General features: G+C 41.8%; 1 protein-coding gene across 1 annotated transcript in view; it reads left to right on the top strand.

Moving 5' to 3' along the window:
* Positions 1 to 27,874, top strand: part of LOC122796865 (programmed cell death 6 interacting protein) — a 1,552,575-nt gene that overhangs the window by 216,370 nt on the left and 1,308,331 nt on the right. The window contains exons 4-5 of the mRNA XM_044065610.1: positions 22,501 to 22,583; positions 22,673 to 22,826. Of these exons, the coding sequence (XP_043921545.1) occupies positions 22,501 to 22,583; positions 22,673 to 22,826 (237 nt within the window). The remainder of the gene's footprint in view (positions 1 to 22,500; positions 22,584 to 22,672; positions 22,827 to 27,874) is intronic.

Raw genomic sequence — 27,874 nt, 5'->3', positions numbered from 1 at the left:
CTGCCGAATCCTACACAAATGACTTTATAAGCACTTACACGAGTGCATGGATCATGCCATCCCTAATAGAACCAAGATGTTATCCTCCAAAAAAAGGAAGCCTATCTGGTGGTCCTCTGCCATAAACAAACTCTACAACAGAAGAAAGAAACTGTTGCAAAAAAGAGTAAAATCCCATGACTGGAGGAATTCCCTGGTCAACCTCAGTAAGAAGCTGAGATCCCTCAAAACCATCCAAAGCTAGTTACAAAAACAAAATGGTCACGAACTCTAAAGACAGCCATAAAGCATTCTATAGCTATGTCTAGAATCTAAATGGGAAAACTCAGATCTGCTCTGAGTTACAGCACAATGGCAGTAAATATACAGAACCAACTGATATTGCAAACATCCTAGCAGGTTCAGTGCTAACTTTACCCCCCCTCTCACCCCCTAGAGATCCCATCTCTATACTGGAAGAATGCAAAGTTCCTATAATCAAGGCTGCACAGGTAAAAAACACACTCTCCAAAGCCAAGAACACCGCATCCATGGGACCTGACATTATCCCAGGCTGCGTTCTACACGAACTACAGAATGAACTGGCACCCTACCCAAGTACCATGTTCAGTCATAGCCTCACCTCAGGCTTTGTACCCACTGAATGGCGCACCGCAACGGTTATCCCACAACACAAAGGGGGAGTCACGATGGACCCCGGGAACTACCACCCCATTAGCCTGACGAGCCTGGTCTGCAAGGCCATAGAACATATCATTGTGCAACTCATAAACAGACCTTGGTAATCACCAAACTCTGGACCCTACCCAGTTTGGATTTGTAAAAGGCAGATCATGTCTTCTAAACCTGATTGACTTATTTGAAGCAGTCACCAAAGCCATAGATGAGTGTAAAATGGTTCACACAGCTTATCTAGATCTCGCCAAGGCTTTCAACACCATCCCCCACTCTGGAATTAGAGATAAGCTCAGTAAACTAGGTATAAATCCCTATGTCACAAGATGGGTTGCCAACTTGCTTACGACAGAACCCACACTGTGCAAGTAGCAGATTCCAAATCCGACATCAGACCAGTGATAAGTGGAGTACCACAGGGTTCTGTCCTGCGTCCTCTCCTGTTTGGTATCGACTTCTCTGAAGTGCAGGCCGACACAGAAGGTCTTTGGCTAACAAAGTTTGCAGATGACTGCAAACTAGGAGCCATAATCAAAACTCCTAATGATGTGGGTAAACTACAAAAGGGCCTCACTGAGACAGATACCTGGTATCAAAGCCATGGCCTGAAGCTCAATGTCAAAAAGTGTATGGTCACCCCCTTTGGTAAAAACTCTGTACCCATGAACTACCACATAGTTTACACAGTACTATCTACACACTATACACAGTAGTCTACTTAATGCTGAAAATGTGATGAGACCTTGGGACACATGTGGACAGTAGTCTCTCCTTTGATAATCACATCGCCACAGTGGTCACAAAATCCTTCTACGTGCTTTTAAAAAGAAAAAAACACTATAGAATATTAAATTAAACCTATACATAGATACCAAAAATATATAATTATATATTAAATATATAAATAGAACATAATCTCGTGCAACTACACATACCCATTGATGAGTATGACAACACTATTAGATATAAACTAAGGAAACTGTTGGGAAAAATGAATGAATAAAAACAAATCTAGAAATTATAAATATAGAAAAAAGGAAGGGAAATTGAATTACCAATGATTATTAAAACCAGGTTTGTACATAGCCCCAAGTTTAATCATCCACATTCTTTCTTTTTTGTCCAAAATTTCATGTTTGCTTAAATCGGATAATCTATCACCTTTAATAGCATCCATACCAGCAAAGAGAAATGAAGCAGTGTTATGATCACTTAAGTGTTTATATAGAATACTTATTGCGCGTTTACAATTGATGTCACTCAAATGTAAAGCAATCCTGCTCTTCAAACTTCTAGAGGTTTGTCCGATATATATATATATATATATATATATATATATATATATATATATATATATATAAACACACACATATATTTGAGATATATATATATATATATATATATATATATATATATATATATGTATATATATATATATATATATGTATATATATGTATATATATATATATATATATATATATATATATATATATATATATATATATATACACACACATACACACACGCACATACACGCACATACACACACACACACACACACACACACACCCGCAGTGGTGCAGCAGTAGCGTTGCTGCCTCTCAGCAGGAGGTTCTCCTGTTCAATTCTCGGCTGGAGTGCAGGGAGTGCCTTCTGTGTGAAGTCTGCATGTCCTCCCAACGGTTGTGTGGGCATTCGAAAGACATGCTTAAATGGGCGTGCCTTCATTGAAGGCTGAACGTCAAGCTGGCACTTCGGCGTTCGTGAAAATCTACTGCAAATCATTAGCAGACCAGAGTTCCGCTGTGGCGACTCCTAACCAGGAAAAGCCGAAAGACAACAACACATATATGTGTGTGTGTGTATGTCCAAAAATACTGTAAACCACGACAGTTGAATCAGCCAAATAATCCACAAAAATCTTTAATTCGATACAAAACCACTTTTTGAAACCACAATAAAACAAGCGCTTTCGCCTGATAAATATCAGGCTTTATCAAAATATTTTCCTAACGGATGTGTACTAGCTTAAATAGTACCATAAATTACCAATTAAGCAATTAATTACATGAAATTAATCCATAAGTTGACTTTAAAGTGCAGTGCATTGTATACTGAATAAAATGTTTAAAATATGCTATTTTCCATAATTATTTTTGCAAATAGTTCAGGATTACTTAATTCTATTTAAAACATTGTTAAGAAATTGTTTGAAAATTGTACAAAAGTAGTTTAACAGTGAAACTAACCAACATTTCATGCGTACCATATTAATGAAGATGTGAGTAAAAACTCACGTGGTGTGTTAAAAAAAACATCTCTCAATAAATCATAATCATGAAGCCAGATAAAGGGGGGGGGGTTGTTTTAATGTATAGTTGTAACTACGAGGCTGCTATGTTTGACATCCTACATGATGCTGAACAATACATCATTACCTCCATAAATGAAGTAAACATTGCTTATTCGAAGATTAATTTCATACTACATGATAATTTAATGCAGGGAGCTATTAATGAAAAATTATTTAATTTTTTTGTTTAACAAGCCTGTAACCCCCACAATGTTTGGCATCTCCAAGGTGCATAAAGGGTTGAAGCCCCTAAAATTCAGGCCGATTGTTGCCGGGGGAGGTAGTATTACAGAACCCTTGGGCAAGTTCATTGACATTTCTTTGAAAAATGTAGTTAGAACTTTGATTTATGTATGTAAAGATTCTTGGGAATTCTTAAAAAGTATCCAAAAGGAATTTTATGAGAAGACTAAATATTTGGTAACTATTGATATAGTGGAACTTTTTCCAAGCATCCCGCATGTGGAAGGCTTAGAGTTGTTTAATGAATTTCTAGTTGCTACATGTGATTTTAGTGCCAATGTTGTTAGACTGTTGGTGGAATTTATGGAGATAATTTTGAATAACAATTATATATTTTTTAATGGTGAATTGTTTAAGCAAAAGAAAGGGGTAGCGATGGGTACCCCTTGTGCTTCGGCTTATGCCAACATTGTTTTACATATGTGGGAAAAGAAATATATCTTCACTTCACCTTGGGTAAAAAACATAGTACATTACCAGTGTTTTTTGGATGATATTTGTATGCTTTGGGATGGTACTTTACAAGAATTTAATGAATTCTTTTCTTATATCAATGGGACAACACACTTTTTAAGATTTACTCATAACATTAGTGAGAACAGTGTGAACTATTTGGATGTTCTTTTAAGTAAGAATTCTGAATCAGGTGGTTTCCAATCAACAATTTATAGGAAAGCTTCATTTTCTAATTCGTATCTACACTTTGATAGTGGGCACCCTTTAGCCCAGAAAAGAGGTATTTTGAAAGGGCAACTAATCAGAGCAGCCAGAATGTGTAGCACTAAGGAGTTATTTTTGAAAGAAACTCTCTTGCTCCAAAGATTGTTTTTGGAAAGAGGATACCCCAAGCATTTATTTGACAAAATGCTAGAGGAATTAAACAAACAAATAAAAGTTTAATATGCCCCTTTGTTGGGTAGGGGGTTGGATTACCCCACGAACTTGAATAACAGGGAGCAACAGGAAACGCATAACACTTTAGTTCACACTTTTAATAATGATTCGAGTAAGTTTAAAAATTTAATTTTAAAGTATTGGCCAATTTTAAAATCTAATGACGACACCAGGAATTACACTGCTGTACAACCCAAATTTGTCAGTGCAAGAAACATTAATTTAAAAGGTTTATTTGAGAGGCAAGTAATTATGAATTCCATTTCTCACAAAGTTCAAGTAGGTACTTACAAATGTGGGGCCTGCAAGCAATGCCCATATATTTTTAATGAAGTTAATTATTACATTGCAGCTAGGAACTTTAAAATAAAACCAACTAAGTACTACAATTGTGGTACAAATGGCTTAGTATATTTAGGGTTTTGCACAGGCTGTGATAGTTTTTATGTTGGGAAGACGGAAAGAACACTCCGTAAAAGGATATACGAACATTTATATGAAATCAACAACAAAAAGGAATCAAACGCTTTTTATAAGCACTCCTTGGTTTGTCCCGGTATGTCCCTTTAAGTTTTTGGTACTGGAGCAGGTTTTGCAGAACCCTAGAGGTGGGGAATGGAAAGCATCATTAGAATATAGAGAACTACTATGGCAGATTAAGTTAAATGCGGCAAAACCTCCAGGTATGAATGACACTATCAGTATCAGAAGTGTTTTAAAGATCAGACGGGCGTGATTATAATACTAATAAATTATTAACAAGTTTAATTAATAAAATGAAAGCCCACAAAGAAACATATTAATTGATGGGGTGTAACAATAATTAAAGATTTTGAGTTTGTAGCCATTTTTCAATAGTGAAGACGGTTTTATATCATAAGGACAGGACCATATCCAATATATATAACACAAGTAATAGAAAATGAATAGATTATGATTAATGGTTGCATTTTAATAGCATTTTTATCAATTACAGGGTTTACAGCTTAAAGTATTTTTATATGGATATTTTTATATGGGCATTTATTTAGTTGTTATGATGTAATGTATTTATTTAATTATTTATTACTTAATTTTTTTTGCATGATGTATTTTACATATTGTTTTTGGAAGTTGGGTAGTTCAGATGCATAATAGACAGTGAGATTTATTGAGAGATGTTTTTTTAACACACCACGTGAGTTTTTACTCACATCTTCATTAATATGGTACGCATGAAATGTTGGTTAGTTTCACTGTTAAACTACTTTTGTACAATTTTCAAACAATTTCTTAACAATGTTTTAAATAGAATTAAGTAATCCTGAACTATTTGCAAAAATAATTATGGAAAATAGCATATTTTAAACATTTTATTCAGTATACAATGCACTGTGCACTTTAAAAGTCAACTTATGGATTAATTTCATGTAATTAATTGCTTAATTGGTAATTTATGGTACTATTTAAGCTAGTACACATCCGTTAGGAAAATATCTTGATAAAGCCTGATATTTATCAGGCGAAAGCGCTTGTTTTATTGTGGTTTCAAAAAGTGGTTTTGTATCGAATTAAAGATTTTTGTGGATTATTTGGCTGATTCAACTGTCGTGGTTTACAGTATTTTTGGATTTCTACAATTCTTTCTGTGTGTGTGTGTGTGTGTGTGTGTGTGTGTGTGTGTGTGTGTGTGTGTGTGTGTGTGTGTGTGTGTGTATATATATATATATATATATATATATATATATATATATATATATATAGATATATATATATATATAGATAGATAGATAGATAGATAGATAGATAGATAGATAGATATAGATAGATAGATATAGATAGATAGATATAGATAGATAGATATAGATAGATAGATATAGATAGATAGATATATATAGGTTCATAGATTGGTACTAAGCTATCGGCCCTATGGCCCATACAAGCCTAGACCAAAAATGTACCCTGGCTTTCGCCATCCAAGAAAATTATTTTCCTGTGCCCCTGTCGAGCAGAGCCACAGAAGTGATCCCCGGGGTGAATTTCCCATTTCCCATCCAATCAAGATTTTTCTTTAAGAGTGCTAATGAGGAGCTCTGTTTGACATAGATAGGTAGTCTGTTCCAGAGTATGGGAAGTCTCTGGGACAGGACTCTATCCCTCCAGCATGTTCTGTTTATTGTGGTGACAAGGTTTAGGTCCCTAGTGCGTGTAGCTCAGAGGGATTGGGATTTCTTTAAGTGGAGCATGTCCAACAGCTCTGGGTTTGACATAGCTTTGTATGTTAGGCGGAGATCGCCCCTGAGTAGGCGATATGTGATGGAGTAAAGCTGGAGTTTTTTGAGACTCTGTCTGGCATCTATTTGAGGCCAGCAATCCTCTTTGCGAGGTACCTTTGTGGTCTTTCCAGCTGCTGCAGATGTCTTGTGAGGTACATTCCAAAAGGGGCATTGTAATGGGTCTAATGAGTGTCGAGTAGAGGGGAACAATGACCTCTCTTTTTTTCTGGATGAGAACCCTTTTGTGATGAGGTGTGCCACGTAGAAGGATTATCTGACTACTGTGGCGATGTGATTACCAAAGGAGAGACTACTGTCTACCTAGGTCCCAAGGTCTCTTACCACGCATTCAGCATTAAGTAGACTGCCGACCATGTGGTAGTTTATGGGTACAGAGTTTTTATCAAAGGGCATGACAATGCACTTTTTGGCATTGAGCTTGAGGCCATGGCTCTGACACCAGGCATCTGTCTCATTGTGGCCCTTCTGTAGGATGTCCACATCATTTGGGGGCTTGACTATGGCTTAGTTTGCAGTCATGTGCGAACTTTGTTGGCCAAAGGCCTTCTTTGTTAGCCTGTACTTCAGAGAAGTAAATACTAAACAGGAGAGGTCCTAGGACTGAACCCTGTGGTACTCCGCTTGTCACTGGTTTGAAGTCAGATTTGGAGTCTGCAATTTTTACAGTGCAAGTTCTGTTAGAGAGACAGTTGACAACCCATCTTGTGACATAGGGATTTAATGGGGGATGGTGTTGAAAGCCTTGTCGAGGTCAAGAAAGGCTGTGTGAACCACCTTACCCTTTTCTACGGCTTTGTTGACTGCATCAAAGAAGTTGATCAGGTTCAGGAGGCATGATCTGCCTTTCATAAACCAAACTGGATGGAGTCCAGAGTTTTGAGGTTATCAATGTCTTTGAGTTATATAATGATATGTTCCATGGCCTTACAGACCAGGGTCGTCGGGCTAATAGGGCGATAGTTCCCTTCATCAGTGGTGGCTCCCCCTTTTTGGAGTGCGATAACTGTTGGCTGTGTTCCATTCAGTGGGCTCAAAGCCTGACATGAGCCTATGATTGAACATGGTGCTTAGGTGGGGAGCCAGTTCATTCTGAAGATCGTGTAGAACGCAGCCTGGGATATTGTCCAGTCTCATGGATGCTGTGCTCTTGGCTTTAGAGAGTGCAGCTTTTATCTGCGTAGTTTTTATTACAGGGACTTGTCTGGACATGGATTAGGGGTGCTAAGATTACCGGGATGTAATATTTGATTAATAGAGTTCCAGAATTTTTTAGGATTAGATCTTAGGGCTGTTGGAGGTTTGTTTTATAGAAGTCCTAGTTTCTTTGTGTTTTTTTGTCAAATTTCTGAGTTCTTTATATTTTTGCAAGTCAGCAGGGAGCTTAGTTTGTGACCATTTTTTTCTATAATTTGTCTCTAGTTGTCATAAGGGTACGAGTGGCTTTTGAAAGCCACAGAGATGTGTTGGACTTCATTCGGACTTTGCAAGGGGGAGCAAGTGAGTCTAAGATGCTAAGGAAGGTGGAGATGAAAGGTAGGACTGCAGCTTCTAGTGGGAGTTGGGTAAGGAATTTCCAGTATCCTTCAGAGATGAGGGCATTAAAGGTTTTTGTATGGAAGTTAGAGAGTTTGTGACAAGTGATAAATTTATGAGGTTCTGAAAAGTGGGGAGTGATCCTAAGCACTTTTATAGGGTAGTCATCATTCAGGGTTATGATATTTGGAAGGATTTGATACAAGTACCCAGTCAGTAAGAGTACTGGATGTGTGAGTGTTGTTTGTATGAGTAGGTTGGGAGGTTAGCTGTGTAAAGCCATATAAATTTAATATCAGTATTAGAGTTTGGATTACTGAGGGTTAACCAGTTAATGTTGACATCCTCAAGGAGGATAGTTTCATTGGGGATGTGTTGAGAAAAGTCTGAAAGAATATTTTCGAGCAGAGGAATGTTGTCTCCTGGAGGAATATAGATGGCTGATACTGTGATAGTGCGTAGTCATTGATTTTATGGTTAGTCATTAGTTCAGCGGGAGAAAAAGATTTACTCTTTCATAATGCTAGTAATGGTGAGTTGGTTGGAGTACAGGATGGCTACGCCACCCCCTTTTTTTGTTTTGGCGATCTATGCAGAGTACAATGTTAAGTTGTCAATCTCGCTTTCATTCTTGCTGGATGGGTTCCGAGCCGAACCTCGGCTCTGACTCTGCCGAATACTAAAGCTCGAGAGCTATTTTTACTGGCTCGAGGCTATCCTATGTCCCATAATGCTAGGCGAAATATACCTAGATCTCGTTTGCCGCTTAGCTACGAGGTTGCGTTTTCACCGGCTCCAGATCGTATATTTTTATTAATAACTTTTGAGGTACTTTTTAGTCAGTTTTTTATCCTTTTTTGTTCACTGTCTAAGGATACTAAGGTATCTGGTTTAAAGAAGTGTGACTCGTGCTGTCAGAAGATGCCTCTGACAGACTGTCACACTTCTTGTATGTATTGTTTGGGCCCTCTGCACCTGCAAGACTCTTGTTCCATCTGTCATGTTTTTAGCCCTAGAGTACTGCAGGAGCGCAGAAACAAACTTATACTTAGAGGCTTGTTAAAGCCTGAAGATTACCTGGCTAAGACTATGGCTGGGAAACCTTCAAAGCCCGCCAAATCGTCAGCTCCATGTTCGGAGCCGGTGCCGAGCGGTGCTTTTGCTGCCTCGTCTGTTCCGGCCGGAACCGAGGCATCTAGACCTCAGTCAGCTCCGACTTTAGTGTCGGAGCCATCCCCGAGCAGAAAGCTCTCTAGGTCTCAGTCTCTCAAGTCGGTTAGATCGGCTCCGAAGTCTCCACTCTTGTCAGAGCGGAGCCATAGATCTCATTCCTCTAGGTCTTCCAGGCTGTCGGACCATGACCTCGAGATGGTAGTCAGCTGGCTTTTAAAGTCGCAGGCACTGTCCCGGTTGCTACATAGCCTGTCTCAACAGACAGGGGCTACCCCTACACCCGCTCAAATTCCTGCTCCGACTACCCTGCTGAGTTCGGAGCCAGAGGTCGTTGAGGTGAGTACTGTGGGGGCGTCGGAACCGATCCCCCCCTGTTGTCGGTTCCTTCGTCTGCTCCGATCCCGTCCTTGGCTCCGTCCTTGGAGGGATCCGGGCGCCGAGACTCCCTCGTCTGCTCCGAGGGGGCGAGTGGCATCGGACCCTTGTACGACCCCGCTCTCCCTCTCAGAGCTTCGGCGCAGGTGAGTTCAGCCCCGACATCGGCCTCGGAGCCGTCCCTCTCGGTGCCGGGGGGAGTTCTCATCTCCTCGGAGTTGGGTCCTTCTTCTCTGCCTGACAGGGGTGCCTTTGAGGTGATGAGGAGCATGCTGGCTCCTATACCGGCACCACGGTAGGCCTCCTTGGCCCCTCCCTCCACGGTGCTTGCTTCGGCCCCTGCCTACCCTCCTGACCCCAAGCGAGGAGAACTGACGCTCCAGGCTGCCTCATTGGTCCTTTCTTCGTCTTCGGAGGCCTCCCCTGACCCTGCGGGGGAGCCCCCTCGGAAGAGGACATGTAAAAGGAAACATGTTGACTCTCCTGAGTCAGTGACATCTGATGCCGCCTTGGATGATTCGGAAGGGTCCCCAAGATCCCCCTCTCAGGATGTCTCCCTCTCTGACATCTTAGAGATCCTCAAACAGAGGGGGAACTGGTCTGCCCTTAACCCATCCGAGGACGAGTCGGTGTACCTGGATGCCTTCAGTTCTCGCCCTTCCACCTCCTGGGTGTCTCCGCCTTTCGACCCACTTATGGAAGTAATGGCTTGGAAGGCATGGACGGCTCCGGATACTATAGAACCAACTCCCCGGAGGCCCACAAAATTTATTACTGCTCCCACAGATAAGCAGTTTTTTTACAAGGGTGTCCCCGTGTATGCCATGGTGGCGGCAGCCACTATGAAGGAGTTGGCTGACCCTTCAGTACCTGTCCATCCTCCTAATAAGGAATCTAGGACGATTGATAGGTACGGCAAGTGGATGTTTTTCTCAGCGACCTTTGCTATTCGATCGTTGAATTACTTATGCCATTTCACCCGACTTCAGAGGGACCTTCTCAAGGAACTGGGTGAAACATTGCAGGACCCAACAGCTGTGGGGTCTCAGGAAAAAATCAACTCCCAGCTAGGGTCCCTGAACTCCATCGTCAACTCTTCCATGCGGCTCATCTCGTATGCAGCCGATGGAGTGAGTAGAGCCACAGGTATGGGTGTTGCTCTAAGGAGACACACCTCGATGCGGCTTTGCAATTTTGCTGACCCTTTCAAGGCGTCATTCACTAACACCCCCTTTGATGGTTCTGCTCTTTTTGGACCTCAAGTGAAGGACACCTTAACCAGGTGCGAACAAGAAGGCAAGACACTCTCTGCCATGGGAGTCCGTTTTTCCGCCCCTTCTAGACCGTATCCTAAGGGTCAAAAGGGCGGGAAAATGTGGTTCCTCAAACCTCAGGGAGTTCTGCCGGACGCACGTGGTGAGCTTCCCTCTAGAGGCAGAGGAGGGAACAATAACAGACACCGCCCTAGGGGCAGGGGGGTCCGCAGAATCAGGGTAGCAGAGAATCTTTTTCTGACAAACCCTTTCAGCACCCCTGAGGAGCTGCCCGACTGTCCACCTTCGGAGGCAGTCAGGGGAAGACTTTCGCTGTACCCAGAAGCCTGGTTCCCCCTTACGCAGGACAGAGATGGGTACGGTCGATCATATCAGAGGGTTACAAAATTCCATTTATCCACACCCCACATCAACCAAAGGGCCTCTTCCAGATGTTCCACCCGGTCTGAGAGACCAAGCAGCACTAGAAATTTCAAAGCTGCTTTTAAAAAGAGCCATCCAACCAGTCCCGGCAGACCAACAAGGATCCGGAATCTACTCCAAATTCTTTTTGGTACCAAAAAAGACAGGGGACTGGAGACCTATTTTGGATCTCGGCAGACTGAACAAATCGGTTCAAAGAACAAAATTCCGGATGGTCACTCTGCAGTCCATTCTTCCCTTTGTGGGTCAGGACAATTGGATGTGTTCTATAGACCTTTAGGATGTGTACTACCATATCAAAATGGACAGGCACTACAGGAGGTTTCTCCGCTTCCGGCTGGAAGCCAGTCACTACCAATTCAGAGCCCTGCCCTTTGGCCTCACCACAGCCCCCAGGGTGTTTACCAAATGCATGGCAGTGGTTGCGGCTCACTTGAGATGTCAAGGATTGCAGGTGTTTCCATATTTGGACAACTGGCTCCTTACTGCCACCACCAGGCATCAGCTTCTTTAAGCCAGCGATTGCGCTGTACAAACCTGCAAAGCGCTAGGCATCTCTCTAAATTTCAAAAAATCTGCCTTGTCGCCTTGTCAGCATATTACCTTCATAGGCGCCGTGTTAAACACGGTAGAGTTGTCAACAAAACTTCCTACCAAAGAGTATACGACATTCGCAGTCATGTTCAAGTCCTGCTACAAGAGGACAGGGTCCAAGCCAGGTTTTGCACTGAAAATGCTTGGTCTGATGGCTGCAACAATCACCTTGCTCCCCCTAGCTCGTTTTCATATGCGGATACTACAGTGGATGCTTTTTTCCCCAATGGTCCTTTCAACAGCTTCCTATGTCACATAAGATTCTCATCACTCAGTCTTGCAAACGACACCTATCGTGGTGGATGGACTCACCCCAAGTGCTTCAAGGCAGACCGGTTGTTCTCCCCCCTCCGGTTGCCACAGTGACAACGGGCGCCTCCCTGATCCGGGGGAGGGGGGCATTTTCAGGGCAGGACAGTCCAGGGTACATGGCAACCCTTCGAGGGCCACTTGCACATCAGTGTCCTGGAGATGAGAGCGGTCATGTTGGCGTTGCAGGCTCTCCAGGACTCTCTTCCCACTGGAACGATTGCAATACAGACAGACAATATGTCTGTAGTATGGTACATCAACAAACAGGGCGGAACCAGGTCCTACCCTCTTTGTCGGGAAGCGCTCAGACTCTGGCAATGGGCCATCTCTTCTCAGCGTTTTCTGGTAGCAAAATACATTCCCGGGAAGTCCATTGTCATAGCAGACAAGCTGAGCAGGGACATTCTCATGCCCTACGAGTGGTCTCTCAACCAACTAGTAGTGGACCAAATCTTCAGAAACTGGGGTCAGCCTTGCAACCTTTTCACAACCCCTCAAAATAGCAAGTGTCAAGACTTCTTCACCCTCTTCCGGGCCTCTCTCCCATAGACGCTCTAGTCCACGATTGGCCCAGGGGTCTCCTTTATGCTATCCCCTCCTTTCCCTTAATCACTCTGTTAGTCCAGAAAGCAACTGCCTTGAGATCCAGGAGGATCCTCATTGCCCCTTACTGGCCTCGACAAGTCTGGTTTCCGTTCCTACAATGTCATCTACTGTAGCAGCCCTGGCATCTGGACCCTGTGCCAGACCTTCTGACCCATCAGTCGGGCAGGCTGCACCAATCCCTGTCATCTCTCAACCTCACAGCTTGGTTGCTCTACTTCCAACCCTAGCCAGACTTCCCTTAATCTCCCCATCAGTACGTCAGATTATCCTTTCCTCTCACAAGTCTAATACCAGAAGGACGTACGCAAGTAAATGGAAACGTTTCTCTATTTGGGCAGAAAGGAACCAAGTTGATACCTTTACTGCCCCTGTCCAAACAGTTCTAGATTTTCTAGCGGAACTCTTTCAAAAAGGTTCCTCTTCAGCCACTATCAAAGTCCAGTTGGCAGCTATTGCAAATTTCCATGTTGGCTTGTCAGAGTCTAGTATTATGTCTCACAAGCTCTGCAAAGCTTTTCTGAAGGGTACCCTATTACTTAGGCCCCCAGTCAAAGACCCTCCTCTACCGTGGGATCTAAATTTGGTACTGTCGTCTTTAATTCTACCACCTTTTGAGCCTGCTTCCTCCTGCTCACTAAAACTGCTCTCGTGGAAAACACTTTTCTTGGTAGCTATTACCTCAGCCAGAAGGGTTTCGGAGCTACAAGCACTTTCTGTCCGCCCCCCTTATCTTGTTTTTCACAAAGATAGAGCGGCTCTTAGGACAAATCCATCCTTTTTACCCAAGGTACTCACAAAAAAATGTGAATCAGACCATTGATCTCCCAGTTTTCTTTTCAAATTACACTGACAGAGCTGAGAGAAAATTACATTGTTCAGATGTCCATAGGCAACTACGTTTCTATCTGGATAGAACCAAGCCAACGAGAAAATCAGAGCAACTCTTCTTGTCTTACGCCGAAGGGAAGCAGGCCCTTCCTGTTTCTAAAGTGACCTTGTCAAGATGGTTGACCTCATCTCTTTAACCTATCAATTGAGGCATAAGGAGCTCCCTACCAAGCCTAGAGCTCATTCAACTAGAGCATTAGCTTCCTCAGTTGCTTTTCAGGCGAGATTTCCTATGGACTATATTTGTGCAGCGGCCACATGGGCCTCTCCTCATACCTTCATCTCTCATTACAAACTGGATATTGCCTCCAGAAATAGGGCTGATTTTGGTTCCACTGTACTCAAGAGTCTGTTCCATTGAGCCACCCGGGACTAAGGTGCTAGGGACCCTGTCCCATCCCGCAAGAATGAAGGCGAGATTGACCACTTAACATTAAGAAGTTATGTACTTACCTTAACGTTCCATGTTAGTTGTCTTCTTCTCGCCTTCTTTCTTGCGTCCCACCCTCCATCCCCCTAGCCTGGAAAGACCTAGAGTATTGGGTGAGTTTTTCCTTGTCACCTGGATTATTCCTTCAGCTAGAGCTCTTCTTCCTCTTTGGTAGCCCTGTTGACATGCAGGCTATAGGGTTTATAGTTTTACATAGCTCTCATTTTTATCTTTTTCTAGTGGTGGGACATGTCTGTCCATAGTGTTAGCAATCAAACGAGATCTGGGTATATTTCGCCTAGCATTATGTGACATACGATAGCCTCGAGCTGGTAAAAATAGCTCTCGAGCTTTAGTATTCGGCCGAGTTGGAGCCGAGGTTCGGCTCCGAAACCATCCAGCAAGAAAGAAGGCGAGAAGAAGACAACTAACATGGAACATTATGGTAAGTACATAACTTCTTATTATAACTTGGGGTGGGGGGTGTCTTTATCAGATGTTTGGGCTTTTAGCCAAGTCTCTGTTGGGAAGATATCAGGGGTGTGGAAGGCTATCCAGGCATGGCTTTCACTTACTTTGTTTAGAATTCTACAGGCATTCATAGAGTAAAAGGAAATATGTTTGGAGAGGATGAGTTTATTACGTAGGGAGAGGTAGAGTGATGCATGGTGGGGTGATGGATGGGCCCAGGATTTGGATGCATGTCTCCTGACAGAAGCAGGGCTACATGAAGGTGGTAAAGTTTGAATTCAAGTGGGTTTTGGGTTGAATACTTAATCTTGGTTTTAGATGCTAGTGAGTGAAGGGGAGGTAATTTGATTTTAGGCAGAGGGATGTTCATGGAAAAGGTAGAGGAGGAGATTGTAATACAGTACTGCAAAGATCAGAAGCAGTTAGTATGGGGATTAGTGGGATCTATATGAACAGGTGGTAATGAAGTAGTATAAGATGTAAGAATGAGAAGAAGTATTGGAGGCAAGAGGAAAACAAAGAGGGTTTCAATAGCCATGGCCTAAGGTGGGGAAGTAGGATTGGGATGGAGTGAGGAAGTCTATAAGGGAATAGGAAAAGTAAGTTGTTGGACTTGTTAGAGAGTTGAAGTAATGTTTATGTGAAACCTCCTTTAGGGGAGTAGAAGACGAAAGCCAGAGTACCTTTTTGGCTAGGCTTATAGGCTCTAGGGCCGATAGCTTAGTACCAACCTATGAGTAGTTTTCCCAGTTAATGGTGGGGTAGTTGAAATCGCGCATTATTAGGGTTTTTGTTTGAACCCTAATATTTTCCAGTATATCAAGAAAAGAGTGGGAATCACGGGGCATGGTGGGGTATCTGTAGCAAGCTACAGTTTGGATTGCAGTTTTGCCTAGAGTTAGTCGCACTTGGATAACCTCAGATGCATTATGCTGAGCAACTAGCCTGGAAGTGTGGATATCCTTAATGAATGTGAATAAACCTCTGCCTTTGGTGGTCCGGTGCAGGTTAGATGGCTGAAGTGTGTCGTATGTGTTATAGTCTGGTAATGCAGCTGTGCTCTCTGGAGCCGTGAACCAGGTCTCAATCACTGCACAGATGTCTATGTTCTCCATTTTAAGGAGTGCCTCGAGTGAGTGCATTTTGAGATTTAGACTTCAAGCATTGAGTGGCATTACCCTCAGTTTTTGCTTGTCTGTTCCTGTTACGGTGGTGAATTTGTCCTTTGAACCTTGCCTAAAAAAAGGCACTGTAGGGGTGGCAAGAGCCTTAGCCAGTATTAGGAATCCCAGGGACGACAGGTGCCAGCAGTCTCTGGCAAAGCATCATGGTCTGTCGACCATGTTGTCCCAGGCAGACAGATACTGGATCCCTTTAGAATGACACCAGAAGCCTAGCCAGTTGTTGAAGTTGGTCATTTTGTCTTTGTACTGTGTTATCATTCTGGGCAATGGCAGGATGCTACTCAGGGCTAGGGTCATACCTGCCTGGGCTACCACATTGGCGTGCGCTTCGATGTCTCTTCATGTAGTCCAGGGAGGTATGTCTCAGGTCGTTCATACCAAGATGGACAGCAACAGTCATATTTGTACTTGTGGAGTGACCTGAGTGCGTGGGTTATGTGGCGGATCCTGGCACCCGACAGCCAGCTGACAGTAACCTTTTCCTTGTTTAGCCTGGTGAGTGGGACGTCAGTGTACCTGACTATAGAGTCACCTATGATTAGTATGTTGGGTATGTTGTTTTGCCTTATGGGCTGTGGTGAGTGGCACACTGAGTCTGTGGGCTGTGTCATTTGGGTTGTTAGGGGGTGGAGGTTGCTTGCGTTTCTGCTTTGGAGGTCTGGGTTTCTTGAGCATATTATTATTGAGAGCCTCTGCAAATGTTTTTGTTTCTTTGTGGATTTTGGTGGTGTAGGTTTAGTGGGACTATGTGATGAGTGTGGTATGGTACAAGTGTTTACCTTCTCCTCTTGACTGTCAAGTTCAGTCTTGGTTGGAGAGAGCTTTACCTCCAGTTTGGGTAGATAAATGCATCTCTCACAGGTTGTAGTGTTGGGTGGTAGGAAGAGAGGGTTGTCTGTATATATGAGGTAGTTGCTACATTGCCCCAAGATGCCCAGATTCATCAGATAGACAGGAGAGAACACTGGGAGCTGGCCCTTGGACATGCCTGAATAAAAAACTATTTTCCTCTGGACAGGTGAGGAAATTGAGTACAAGAGCTGTTTTTCTCTGAGCAAGTGAGAAAGGTATGTACAAAAACTGTTGTCCTTTAGGTAGTGAGGAAGGTTGAGTGATGTAGTAATTTGTAACTTATTTAGTGCTTACAACAAGTTCTGAACAAGTGCTGAGCACAAATAAGCAAATTCAGTTGCTAAAACTAAGAATCTGTATCTGGACTAGACTGTTACAGGAAAGAAGCAAGTGCGGGCTTTTAAATCAGAAAGTTGAGAAAGATGGAAAAATTGCCCAGACAGTTCAATTTCTGGGCCAGAAACCACTCCTTATGTGGTAGATGGGTTTACCTAGTGCTTACCACTCCCACTGATAAACTAGAAGGCTTCCCTTCAACACAGAAAGCTTGGGGGGCTCTGGAGCTTACAAACCGTCATGGATACAGTAAGTCTGTATCTGGATTAGAAGAGTTACAGGAAGTGGAGGGGGGCGGTCAAGTGCAAATGCAGTCTTTTAAATCAGAGAGTTGGAAAAACTGCCCAAATGGCCAATAACTACAATTTCTGGGCCAGAAACCACTCCTTATGTGGTAGCTAGGTTAGCTAGTGGCTTGCCACTCCCTCTGATAAACTAGAAGACTTCTTTCCAACACAGGCTTGGGGGGCTCAAAAGCTTACAAACAGTCCTGGATATAGCAAATCTGTATGTGGACTAGACTAGTTACAGGAAAGGTAGGAAACTAGCTTAATTTTTTTTTTTTTTTTGTTAAGCAGAATACAGGGAGACCTTAGCAACGTTTTTTGTAAAGGAAAAGGAGAAAAGAAAAGCAAAAGGTAATTCAAGGTTAGGAAGCTAAGTGGGTTGACCTTCTCAAATGTTCTGTATGTATTGGGTAGAATGAGCTAAAGACTTTAGACTTGGAGGAGTGTCGCAGATCAAATTTACAGTGGGGCAGGCAACTGCAATGCCACCAAGTACAACAGTAAGACAGCAACAGGGACTGAGGGTGGGGAACAATACTACAACTACTAGCCTACACTCTCTTAGACAGTAAACACTGCAGAAATGTTTATCACAGCAGAAAAACAGCATTGAGTCACAAAATGAAAGTTTTTAAACAGATAAAGGAGCAAGGAGATTTTACAGAATGCTTTTAGCTGCAAGCAAATTAGTTATATGATACTCCTTGACATGAAATCAGAACAGACAGGTGCTTAACAAGTAGAGAAAATTTCCAGTTCATATCTTTTACACAGTGGAACTAGCTAAAAAGCTTTACAAACAGTGTGACAGTAAAAACCTTATTTATCAGGCTTGACATTTGCCAGGTTATTACTTTATAGTAGGAAGTTAGCCTTTGGGTAGTTTCTGAATATTCCAGGGTTAGCTGGGGTTCCAGGTTTTATTTTTACATCAGAGGAGACCATATTGTTGTCATCACCTTACCAGAGAAGACTTTACTCTAGTGGCTGAGCAGCACTCTCCCAGATTAATGAGGACCAGGTCCTGTATGTATGCACCCTTGGTTTGTGTATTGACAATCTAGTCCAATGAGTTTGTGTTTTCATAATCCAGGGACCTCTGTGCTTGTATGTTTGGTGTTGCATAAGATTTCCATTAATAGTGGGATAATTAGTCACCCATGAATATAGTATCAGGTTGGATAGTGAGCGTTTACAATAGGTTTATATATGTGTTATGGGTTTTCTGTGTCATACAGGGGGACCTACAGCTTGCAAGGAAGTGCTGTGGGATTTTGTCTATGGCAATTTAAACATAGAGCTGATCAAGTGCATTGTACTGTTTGACCAACCTTAATGTAAATTTTATTTTTGATTTAAATTGAGACATCTCCACCTTTTCCCTGTCTGTATAGTATTGGTCTAAATATGTGGAAGGCATTTTTGCATTGCACTGCCTGTATGCTCTCTCTGGCTGTAAACCATGTCTCAGTAACCATGCAGATGCCAGCATTCTGTAGTATGAAGAGAGCTTGTGTAGGTAGTGGTGGTTTGTTTAGATTCCTATCATTGAGCAGTAATACCTTTAGATTCTCTTGGTTTTGATTTGATTTGCTGGAAGTACTTTCAGTTTGCCATTGTCTAAAAAAAAAAAAAAAAAAAAAGACGTGGTAGAGGACAATGTTTTAGGTACCCAAAATCCTAGTGGGGAGAGATGAAGACCATCCTTGGCAAAGCAGCATGATCAGATAATCTCCTTCCATGTTGACATATGTCACCCTGTTAGAATGACACCAGAAACTAAGTCAGTTATTAAAGTCAGCCATCTTCTGTTGATATTGTGGCATCAGCCTTGGAGAAGTAAAATTCTGCTCAGTACTAGGCTCATATCAGCCTGTGAGAGACATTCTCAGAGCTCCATGATCTCTCTCTTCATATAGTCTAGGGAGGTAAATCTCAGGTAATTTACACTCTCATGGACTATGATTGCGTTATACTGGTACTTGTGGTCCAGTGACCTGAGTGAGTGTGTAATGTGACTGATCCCTGGCCTCCGATAAACAACTAACAGTGACTTTCTCCTTTCTCATCCTGGTGAGAGGGACATTATTGTGTCACAATGGAGTCTCCAGTGATCAAAAAGTTGGATTATGTGATAACTTGCCTTATGGGCCTACAAGTAGAGGCTGCATGAGATGAGGCTGTGTTGATGTAGGTGTTTTGAGAGGGTGCTTTTAGGGCTGCTTGAGGGTATTAGTTATGTGAACTTTGTCTAGGAGATCTTTGGGGTTTAGGAAGATTACATTTAAGTGTCTCGGCATATGTGGGTCTGTGTGTCTGCTTTGAAGTGAATGTGATCAGTACAGCATGTGTACTATTGACAACCTGAGTGAATTTAGGAGTGCTTTTATGTGAGAGCATTACTTCTGTTGACATTGTAAATACATCTTTTGCATAACGTATCAGTTAGTTTTGAGAATTCACTAGTTGTCAGCAAGCATGAGGCAATTACTACATTGCCTCAGGGATGCAGATATCTACGAAACTGTTAATGGAGATAATGGGCAAGTTCATCTCCATGGCAACGGGCCCTTTTTTATTGATTGGAGGGAGACTATAAATCAGTGTCAGGAGTATCTGGTTCGCAACTCTTTGAGTAGTGTTTGTCATTGAAAACTAGTTGTAATAATCCTGTAACATTGCTGTTTAATGCTAATTTATAATAAAAAAAAATTATAATATGTTGGAGCTTTTCTTCCTGGGCCTCCTCTGAAAAAGGGCTCTTCAGCTCAGTTGGACAATCCCAGTCAACAAATGTTAAATAATAAAGTTGTCCTGCGTGCAGCTAGGTTTTGGTGAAATTTCAAGGGTGCTTTTACTGGAAAAATATCAACTCAGTGTGTCTGTCCATACAGGCACTGCCAAACAGTTGAGGGGAACTAATAAATAGATCCTGGTGATTTATGGATGAAGTATTTAGGCAGATATTCTGAATTTGGGATAGACAACAGCAAATCCAACAGTACTTACTGAAAAAAAAGAATTAGCTTTGTCAAGAATTGATGAAAAGAGGGTATTCTCTTGAATGGCTACGGCTTTGCTACTGCTAGTTATGGTCTCGCCACATATTCACATTGCTGAGATACAGTGCTCCTTTGCATCTTCTCTCACCAGAAGCAACAATGTAGTACCAATCCGAAGATGGGAAGCAGGCCACATGCTCTTTAGTGATCAGCAGTCTTGTCTCATATGATGCAAGGGCTTGTAGGCTTATAACATTTTCCTGGTAGATGCTTTGAATAGCAACCGGAGCAGCAAGGAAGGCCAAAAACAGACACTCACTGCCCAATCAGAAACTGTCAGGAATTAATGCACATCGTTCTTTCTCTCACCAGGAGCTAAATATATGCTCAAATTCCAAGCAGGTATCTGTGAAGCAGTTGTTAGGCTTTCCAGTGGTCAGCAGTCTCTAGGAAATATCCCTTTGCTCCTTCTCTCACCAGGACCAAAACAGAAGCACTAATCCCAGGATGACTACTGAGAGAAACAGTGTCAGCTCTCCACTAATTGGTGGTGTTGGAGCAGATGTTGCAGATTTTAAAGGTAAGATGGCAAATGGGGTAGTACCCTCAGAGCTGAATTGCTCACTAAGCAGTTGGGTATGAAAGAGGGAGTAACTTAAGCTTTCTCTGGCTAAGTGGAGAGCCACTAATTTTAAAGAGCAAGATAGATTGGAATGGGTGGGCACTTTGTGTTCTGGTTCTGTGGAATACAGTGGGATGGCCAATAATTTTAAATAGCTGAATGGGAGTCATTTCACAAAATTATAATTTTGTGCTTACAATAGCCAGTGAAAGAGGAGAGGAAAAAGACATGTGGATAAATTAAAACGAGGACCAGACAACTAGAAAGACGGTCTAGCTTTAGAACACAACAGTACTAGTGTGGGAGGGGACTCAGAATAGACAGAACTGTGGTCTCTTTCTAGTTTAAATATGCGGTTAAAAGCAGAATGCAGATAAGACACAATGTAAAGAAAATAAGTCCCAAAATACAAAATAGCAGAAGGCAATTAAGCAATACAAAGTACAAGAAAGCAATAACAAACTAACCTTCCTCTCGCAGCAGACTGTGGCAGAGTCTAGGTGAGCTTTTCCAGTAAAAGTACTTTTACACAAATCATGTAGTGGACCTCTTAGTGGTTTCTTTAGAAGCAACTGAGGGATGCAGTTCGTACCAGGATGGAATATGCCTTCAAATGGTAATGAGAGGAAAATCCTGATGAGATTCAGATAGAATTTGGGTCCCACAGCTGCTTTAACATTTTTGATAAACACGCGTGGAAATATCAGGATGAGGTCCTTTGATGGTTCCGGACATAATTTTTGACTCTATACCTGAGTTGGTTGTTTCTGCCACAATTAACCCAATTATCAACAGATAAAAGATTGGTTCTTAGAACAAACGTATTCATGACAAATGTGATGAAATCCAACTGGAACCAGTTAGTAAATGTGACATTCTTTCTTTTGAAATATTTCAGTCATGCTAAACCTTGGCTGGAGTTGATTGTCACTGTTGAAGCAATACCCCAGCCCCATGTGTAAAATGGGTTGAGGATGGGTGGATGATTTAATTTATGCTAAACATGTCCTTTATTGCATTTCTCTCATTGGATAGCTTATATTAATTGTAAACGGTACTAAATCTTTCTGTGGAAATAAAATTTGAGCTTTCCTCCTTTTCTAGAAAATTTCTTTGAATTCTGTTACTGCATGCGTACAGCACCATTTCCTGTACCTCTCAGTGGGCATTCTATCAGAACAGTTGCAGCTTTTGCCGCCTTTTTTTCTGCTGCCTGTTTTTTTTTTGTTTTATTACCGGCATTGATAACATGTGCAGAGATACAAATTTTGGCTTTCCTGAACAGGGTACCATAAGCTGAACATTTCTAGATCTTCTTTTATAATTACTTTTGTTTGGTATGTTTCCATGATGGTATACTATAATGATGATCTGTACAAAGGTTTTATTTTTAGTAGCTTGGTTTATTTTTCATTCCGTGTCTTCTTTTTTTTTTTTTTTTGCTTCTTCTTTCTTTTTCTTTTTTCAATGCTGTAACTGAAAAATTGGAGATCAAAAGATGATTGATATGTGGTGGTAGTGTTTCTGGAGTTCTCCAGAAAACTGGATTAAGTTTCATCTGCCAAGCAGTTGTTACAAAGACCATATGCTTGAAAGTAATATATTTATAACTAGTTTTACCTGTTCTGGTGAGTGATCTAGTAGTATATCTAGCTAATTGACATGCTTCTTATTTATATCACTGACTTGTGCACAGTACAGCATTTTGCAAAGCCTTTGGATTCTGGTGCTATTGAAGTTGAACTTGCTAGCTTGCTGTTAGACCATATGTCATATTCTGTGTGTTAAAGTATTTTTCCACCAACTATAGTGGTTTTCATTTTCCTCTGTGTCTCATTCTGTTAATTTTTGAAATCTCTCTTTGACAGATTGCTAGTGGTGCTTTTGCCCACATTAAAGATACTGTGCTGTCAGCACTGAATCGTGAGCCTACTATGGATCTTTCACCAGACACAGTTGGCACCCTTAGTCAGATCATGTTGGCTCAAGCCCAGGAGGTGTTCTTCCTTAAAGCTGCAGCAGGTAAACAAGTGTTTGGGGTGACTTAATGTGTGTGTTGCACACACACACACACACACGCACACGCACACGCACACGCACACACACACACACACACAAGTGCATGTATATTTTTGTTGCTTTTGCTGACTTTCCTACAGCTTTTATTCGATGCCAGAGGTCTTCTGAAGTCACTTTAGGAAAAAAGATTGAGATATGCCTGTATTATTTAATGAGTAGCATATGGTACTTTACAATTTGAAGTAGTGTCAGCTGAAGTAAGATTGCACAGCAATAATTGAACAATTAAACATGTCCTTCCTTTGGATTACTGTTTTCAGTATTCCAACACTAATGGGTTATCCTGCCTAAGGTAACTTGATGTCTGGCCAGTGTACCAAGGCTAAAACTTTTCAATGCACCATTCTCCATGCATCTGACATTTGACCTCAGCCCATGTGCATAGGGGTAAATAAGCAGACATACAGGTGTGAGGTCCTCAGACTCTTGCCAGCAATCAGAACTCCGGATCTTTGGCTTCTGTCAATGTAAACCTGGACTTATTGGTAGTGCTGCTGTGACTGCCTAGACTTACTGAGATTATTACCCATTAGTGAACCTTCTTTCTTCTTGCTGTTTTTACTTAAGATTTTTTTTTAAATTGCCCATGTTAGCTAAGGGGGTGGGGGCTGGGATGGATGATGGGAGGAGTTCAACTTTGGATGGTAGATCCCTTATAAAGACCTCCACTCCCAGTGTCTGTTTTGTTTAAGGGCTGTGCACAGTTGGAGAAACTATCATATTTGCTACTTGTTTGTCCAAATACCCTCACCCCAGAACCAGACTTTCTTCCTTTAGTACGTAAGTGACCTAAGATCTTAAGTTCCTTGTGCATAGCAAAATGGTGGAACCCACAGGCTCTGACATCCTGCTTGAACACTAAAAGAAGTTCAAGAAACTAAAGTCTGTTTTGCTTGGCAGTGTTTGCTTTGGTATTTTTACACCCCATACAGACATCAAAGAAGTTTTCTTCAGGTGGATAGCAAATGTTGGAAGAGTGATGGGAAAGAAAGCGGTAACCAGCAACATGTTTTTAAGAGTATGAGTTGGCATATCTTTAAAAATTTCTTAGAGTACTCTGTCAGAAATATCGGGGGAGGAAATGGCTGTAAGGGAGTGGTTCTTTCGAGCTGGAACAGAGCATCTGACTTGCATACACATGGTAAGGCATTAAGTTTAATTATATTGGCCACCAGAAACGCAAATACTAGAAAATGAAAATGTAAATCTAAACTAACTACATTTGAAGTATTGAATATTGAAAAAAGAGATAAAAGAACTTGAAGTGGGATCTTTATAAAGGAGAAGGAATAAATTGAATTTGTGGGACAATGCATGCATAATAATGGAGAAGAGATAGGTTTAACGGACAGCAGGAAATGGGAGTTTGTGAAGTTGGACTGAATGACTATTTTAAAGAAAGACATAAGTAATTGAAAAACATATTAATACATTTTTTTCCATTAATTTGTGTACCTGTATCATAACTGCTAATTTAATAAAGGTGTTAAAAACTCAAATTTGAGTCTTCCTTTGCCCAGTCTGATTTTGTTCCCACTGAGATGCAGCAGGAATCCTGGTATTTCTGACTCCTCCACACACACCTTCTGCATGACTCTGCTGGTGACCGGTTCGGTGTTTGCTACCTGTAATTCTGACAAGATTGAACCTTCTGCCATGGTAGAGAGGGGGGAACCTGAGGTGATTATCTCCAACAGGCCAAGGGCCATCTGTGTATCTTACATCAAAATTGGGGAACATTGAAATGTATGTGGTCAAGACCATATGTTCGAAGTTCTGTTTCTTCTAAAGTTGTAATAGTAAGATATCACTTGTGTTTTTTGCAGGGAATGCAAGCCCCCTGCACCCCAATTAATTATATATATATACCAGTGGTGGGACTGCACTACAGTGGGGAAAGGGCAAATTCCCAGATCCTGACTGTATCGCAATCTGCGTACAACTGCTTTGACTTTTTGGAACGTTGATCATATGGTCTCGACCATATGAAGTTAGACTTTCTGAAAAGTTGCTCTTCCAAATGGGAACCCAGGGGGGATACCTCAAATTCTAGTTAGGGAAGAGGTAATGGGCACCGTAATTGAGGTTCATCAAGGTTCTGAAATGTTGCTTTTTGTTAGGGTGGATGACCCAGTGAAGTAAATGAAATAAAAAAACAAACCTGTTTCTCGTACTTGCATGTCTCTGAAGAGAGTATGGCTTGATTTTTTTCAGAAGGCCTGTAGAAGGCCATTTTGTCTTTTAAGCTTCCTTCTATCCTCTCCACTCCTTCACAAACCCCATCACTTCTGAAGAGGCAGTGTGAATCCTCATCAGAGGAGGGATCTGATTAAAATGAGGAAATTCCCTTTGGGGAGACTGTTAATAGGATGATGCAGCATTTTGAGTGCGTGACTAAGCAATTCACGGACGTGTAGAAAAACTAGTATGATTTACTTGTTAGGGACTCCAAAACCTACACCTGCTCCCCCAGACTGAAAAGCCTTCCTTGGGCACCTTTGCATCAATTTCTGTCTAACGAGATTGACAGCCTTCAGCACCCCCCATGGTAGGTTTTATAAAGTACCTGAGGATATGAAGTTTCTGTACAAAAATCCTGTATCTGACCCTTCAGTCCTAGTACCAGGAGAAATTATTTATCTAAATGGAAAAAATTCTCCAGGTGGTGTCTCAAGAACAAACAGGACCCATTTATTTTGCAGTACCTATGGTCCTCTCATACTTATGTGTGCTGCTACATTCAGGACTGACCTACCCTTCTTTAAAAGTGCATTTGTCAGCCATCTCCACCCGTCTTCCTTTGGTACCTCCTCTGGCTTCCAGGCTAGAAGTAAAATTCTTCTTAAAAGGGGTCTTCCATATCAGACTTCCTCTTAAGTCTATCCCTCCATCCTGGTATCTTAATTTTGTGCTAGAAGAACTCACATTATCCCCTTTTGAACCAGCGCATTCAGCATCTCTTAAGCTATGTACTTGGAAACGATGTCTTGCTGGTGGCCCTTACATCTGCCAGGAGGGTCTCTGAAAACCAAGCCCTTATGTCCACTCCCTCCTTACCTTCTGTTCCATAAAGACAGGGTCTCCCTCAGGACCAGTCCTTCCTTCATGCCTAAGGTGGTTAATGAGCTGTCCTTGAATCAGACCATTTAAATCTACCTGTCTTTTTCCATCAGCTTCGGAACTCCTCCGAAGGAACTTTGCATTCCCCTGGATGTTCATAGACAACTGATGTATTAGCTGGACAAGACCAAACCCATTAGAAAGTCTAACCAGCTCTTTGCCTCCTTTCATCCTAGGGCCTTGAGGAAGGCGGTGTCAAAACCGACTGTTGCCTCATGGATTTCTAAGGCAATTTCATTTTGCTATTCCTTTCATGGGAAAACATTGACCTTCAATGTGAGAGCTCATTCTACTAGAGCAGCTGTCTCTTCCACAGCCTTTTTCAGAGGAGTAGACTGCGCTTCCATTCTGGAAATGGCCAGTTGGTCTTCTCTACCTACTTTCACCAAACATTACAAACCTTGGTTTGCCAGGTCATTTTGCAGGGTCTCATTGACTCTGTCCCTCCACCTACCTCCCAGGCTCTTACCTAAAGCTTTGGTACTCTCCCTACTGTTATGAATACTGCAATGTGAGAATAGAAGGACATGGAATAGCTGTGTGTGACCTTACCATAACCGTAAATGTTGTTCTCTTCCTTGTTGCAGTATTTTGTCCCCCCTCCTACCCTACATCTTTCATTTTCCCTTTTGGGGTATTTGGTTCTTTGCATCCAAAAAGTGTACAACTACTGCAACATAGCTCTGCAGCTTGAATACCTCCTTGACTAGTGGTATGTGTGTCTGGAAAGCTTCCTTTCTTGTAGCATCCAATGGGTACTACTATATGCTGCAGTCATTTCTGAGTTTGGTATGTGCAGATGTCTCCTATATAGATATAGATATAGATATAGATAGATAGGATTGCAGACGTTTTTTTCCATACCTCTGTATTTGGCTTTTCATAAAGACAAGGTGTCCCTTTGCCCATATCCTGCCTTTCTCCCCAGTGTGGTAACAGAGAATAATTTAAATGAGTCTAGTTACTTGCCTGTGTTCTTTCCTGAATTTTCCATCAAAGTTGAATATTTACTGCATTGGTCTTGATGCTCATAGACAATTTGAAGTTTCATTTGGAAGGAGCCAAATCTTTCAGAAAGTCTAACTAGTTTGTCTCATTTTCAAATGCCCAATTGGGTATGCCAGTGTCTAAGGTTGCTCTATCCAGGTGGCTATCGGATTGATTGTATTTCTTTTGGGTATAGTTTGAAAGAAAAGCCCTTGCATCGTAAATTGAAAGATCTTTCTACTAGAGTTATGGCTACTTCTACAGCTTTTTTCTCCAGAGCTGCTTTGGATGATGAATATGCAGCTGCAGTTTGGGTGTGTCCTCAAACATTTGTGTCACACTACAGATTGGACATTCATTTTAGGTCTAGTGCCTCTTTTGTTTCCACTGTATTATTTAATATCATTTTGTAAGACCTCCCTAGGATTTTACATGGCTGGGTACTCTGTCCCAAAGGTTGAATCCAGATGAAAAAGACAACATTGGATACAAAAGTTATGTACTTATAATGATAGATCTGTGTTCTCTTTTTGTCTGGGTCAACCATTCCTCTCTCCTGCCTCTGCCATTGTGGCAAGTCTCCTGATAATGGAATGATCGAGTCGGGGAGGTTGGTTTTCCTCCTTTGTCGGGGTTCTTAATGTTTTCTTTTTTGGAACTGAGTGATAGAAGCTTGGGCACAGAGGGGCAATCTCGATTTGAGGTAATCGTAGTTGAGTGGGGGATTATAGCTAGAGGAAGCGGAGCTAGGTGGGCTTAAGTCTTATGGATATGACCAGTTTCGGATTCAAGTCTGATTCAATAACCCACAGGTTGAATCAAATGGAAAAAGGCAAGATGGCTCTATTGTTATGGCAAATGTGTAACTTTCATTTCCTTCTCTT

The sequence above is a fragment of the Protopterus annectens genome, chromosome 3.part0 (genome assembly GCF_019279795.1).
Source record: "Protopterus annectens isolate FY-2018-M chromosome 3.part0, PAN1.0, whole genome shotgun sequence".
Taxonomy (NCBI): domain Eukaryota; kingdom Metazoa; phylum Chordata; order Ceratodontiformes; family Protopteridae; genus Protopterus; species Protopterus annectens.
This window is presented reverse-complemented; position numbering and strand designations above follow the sequence as displayed.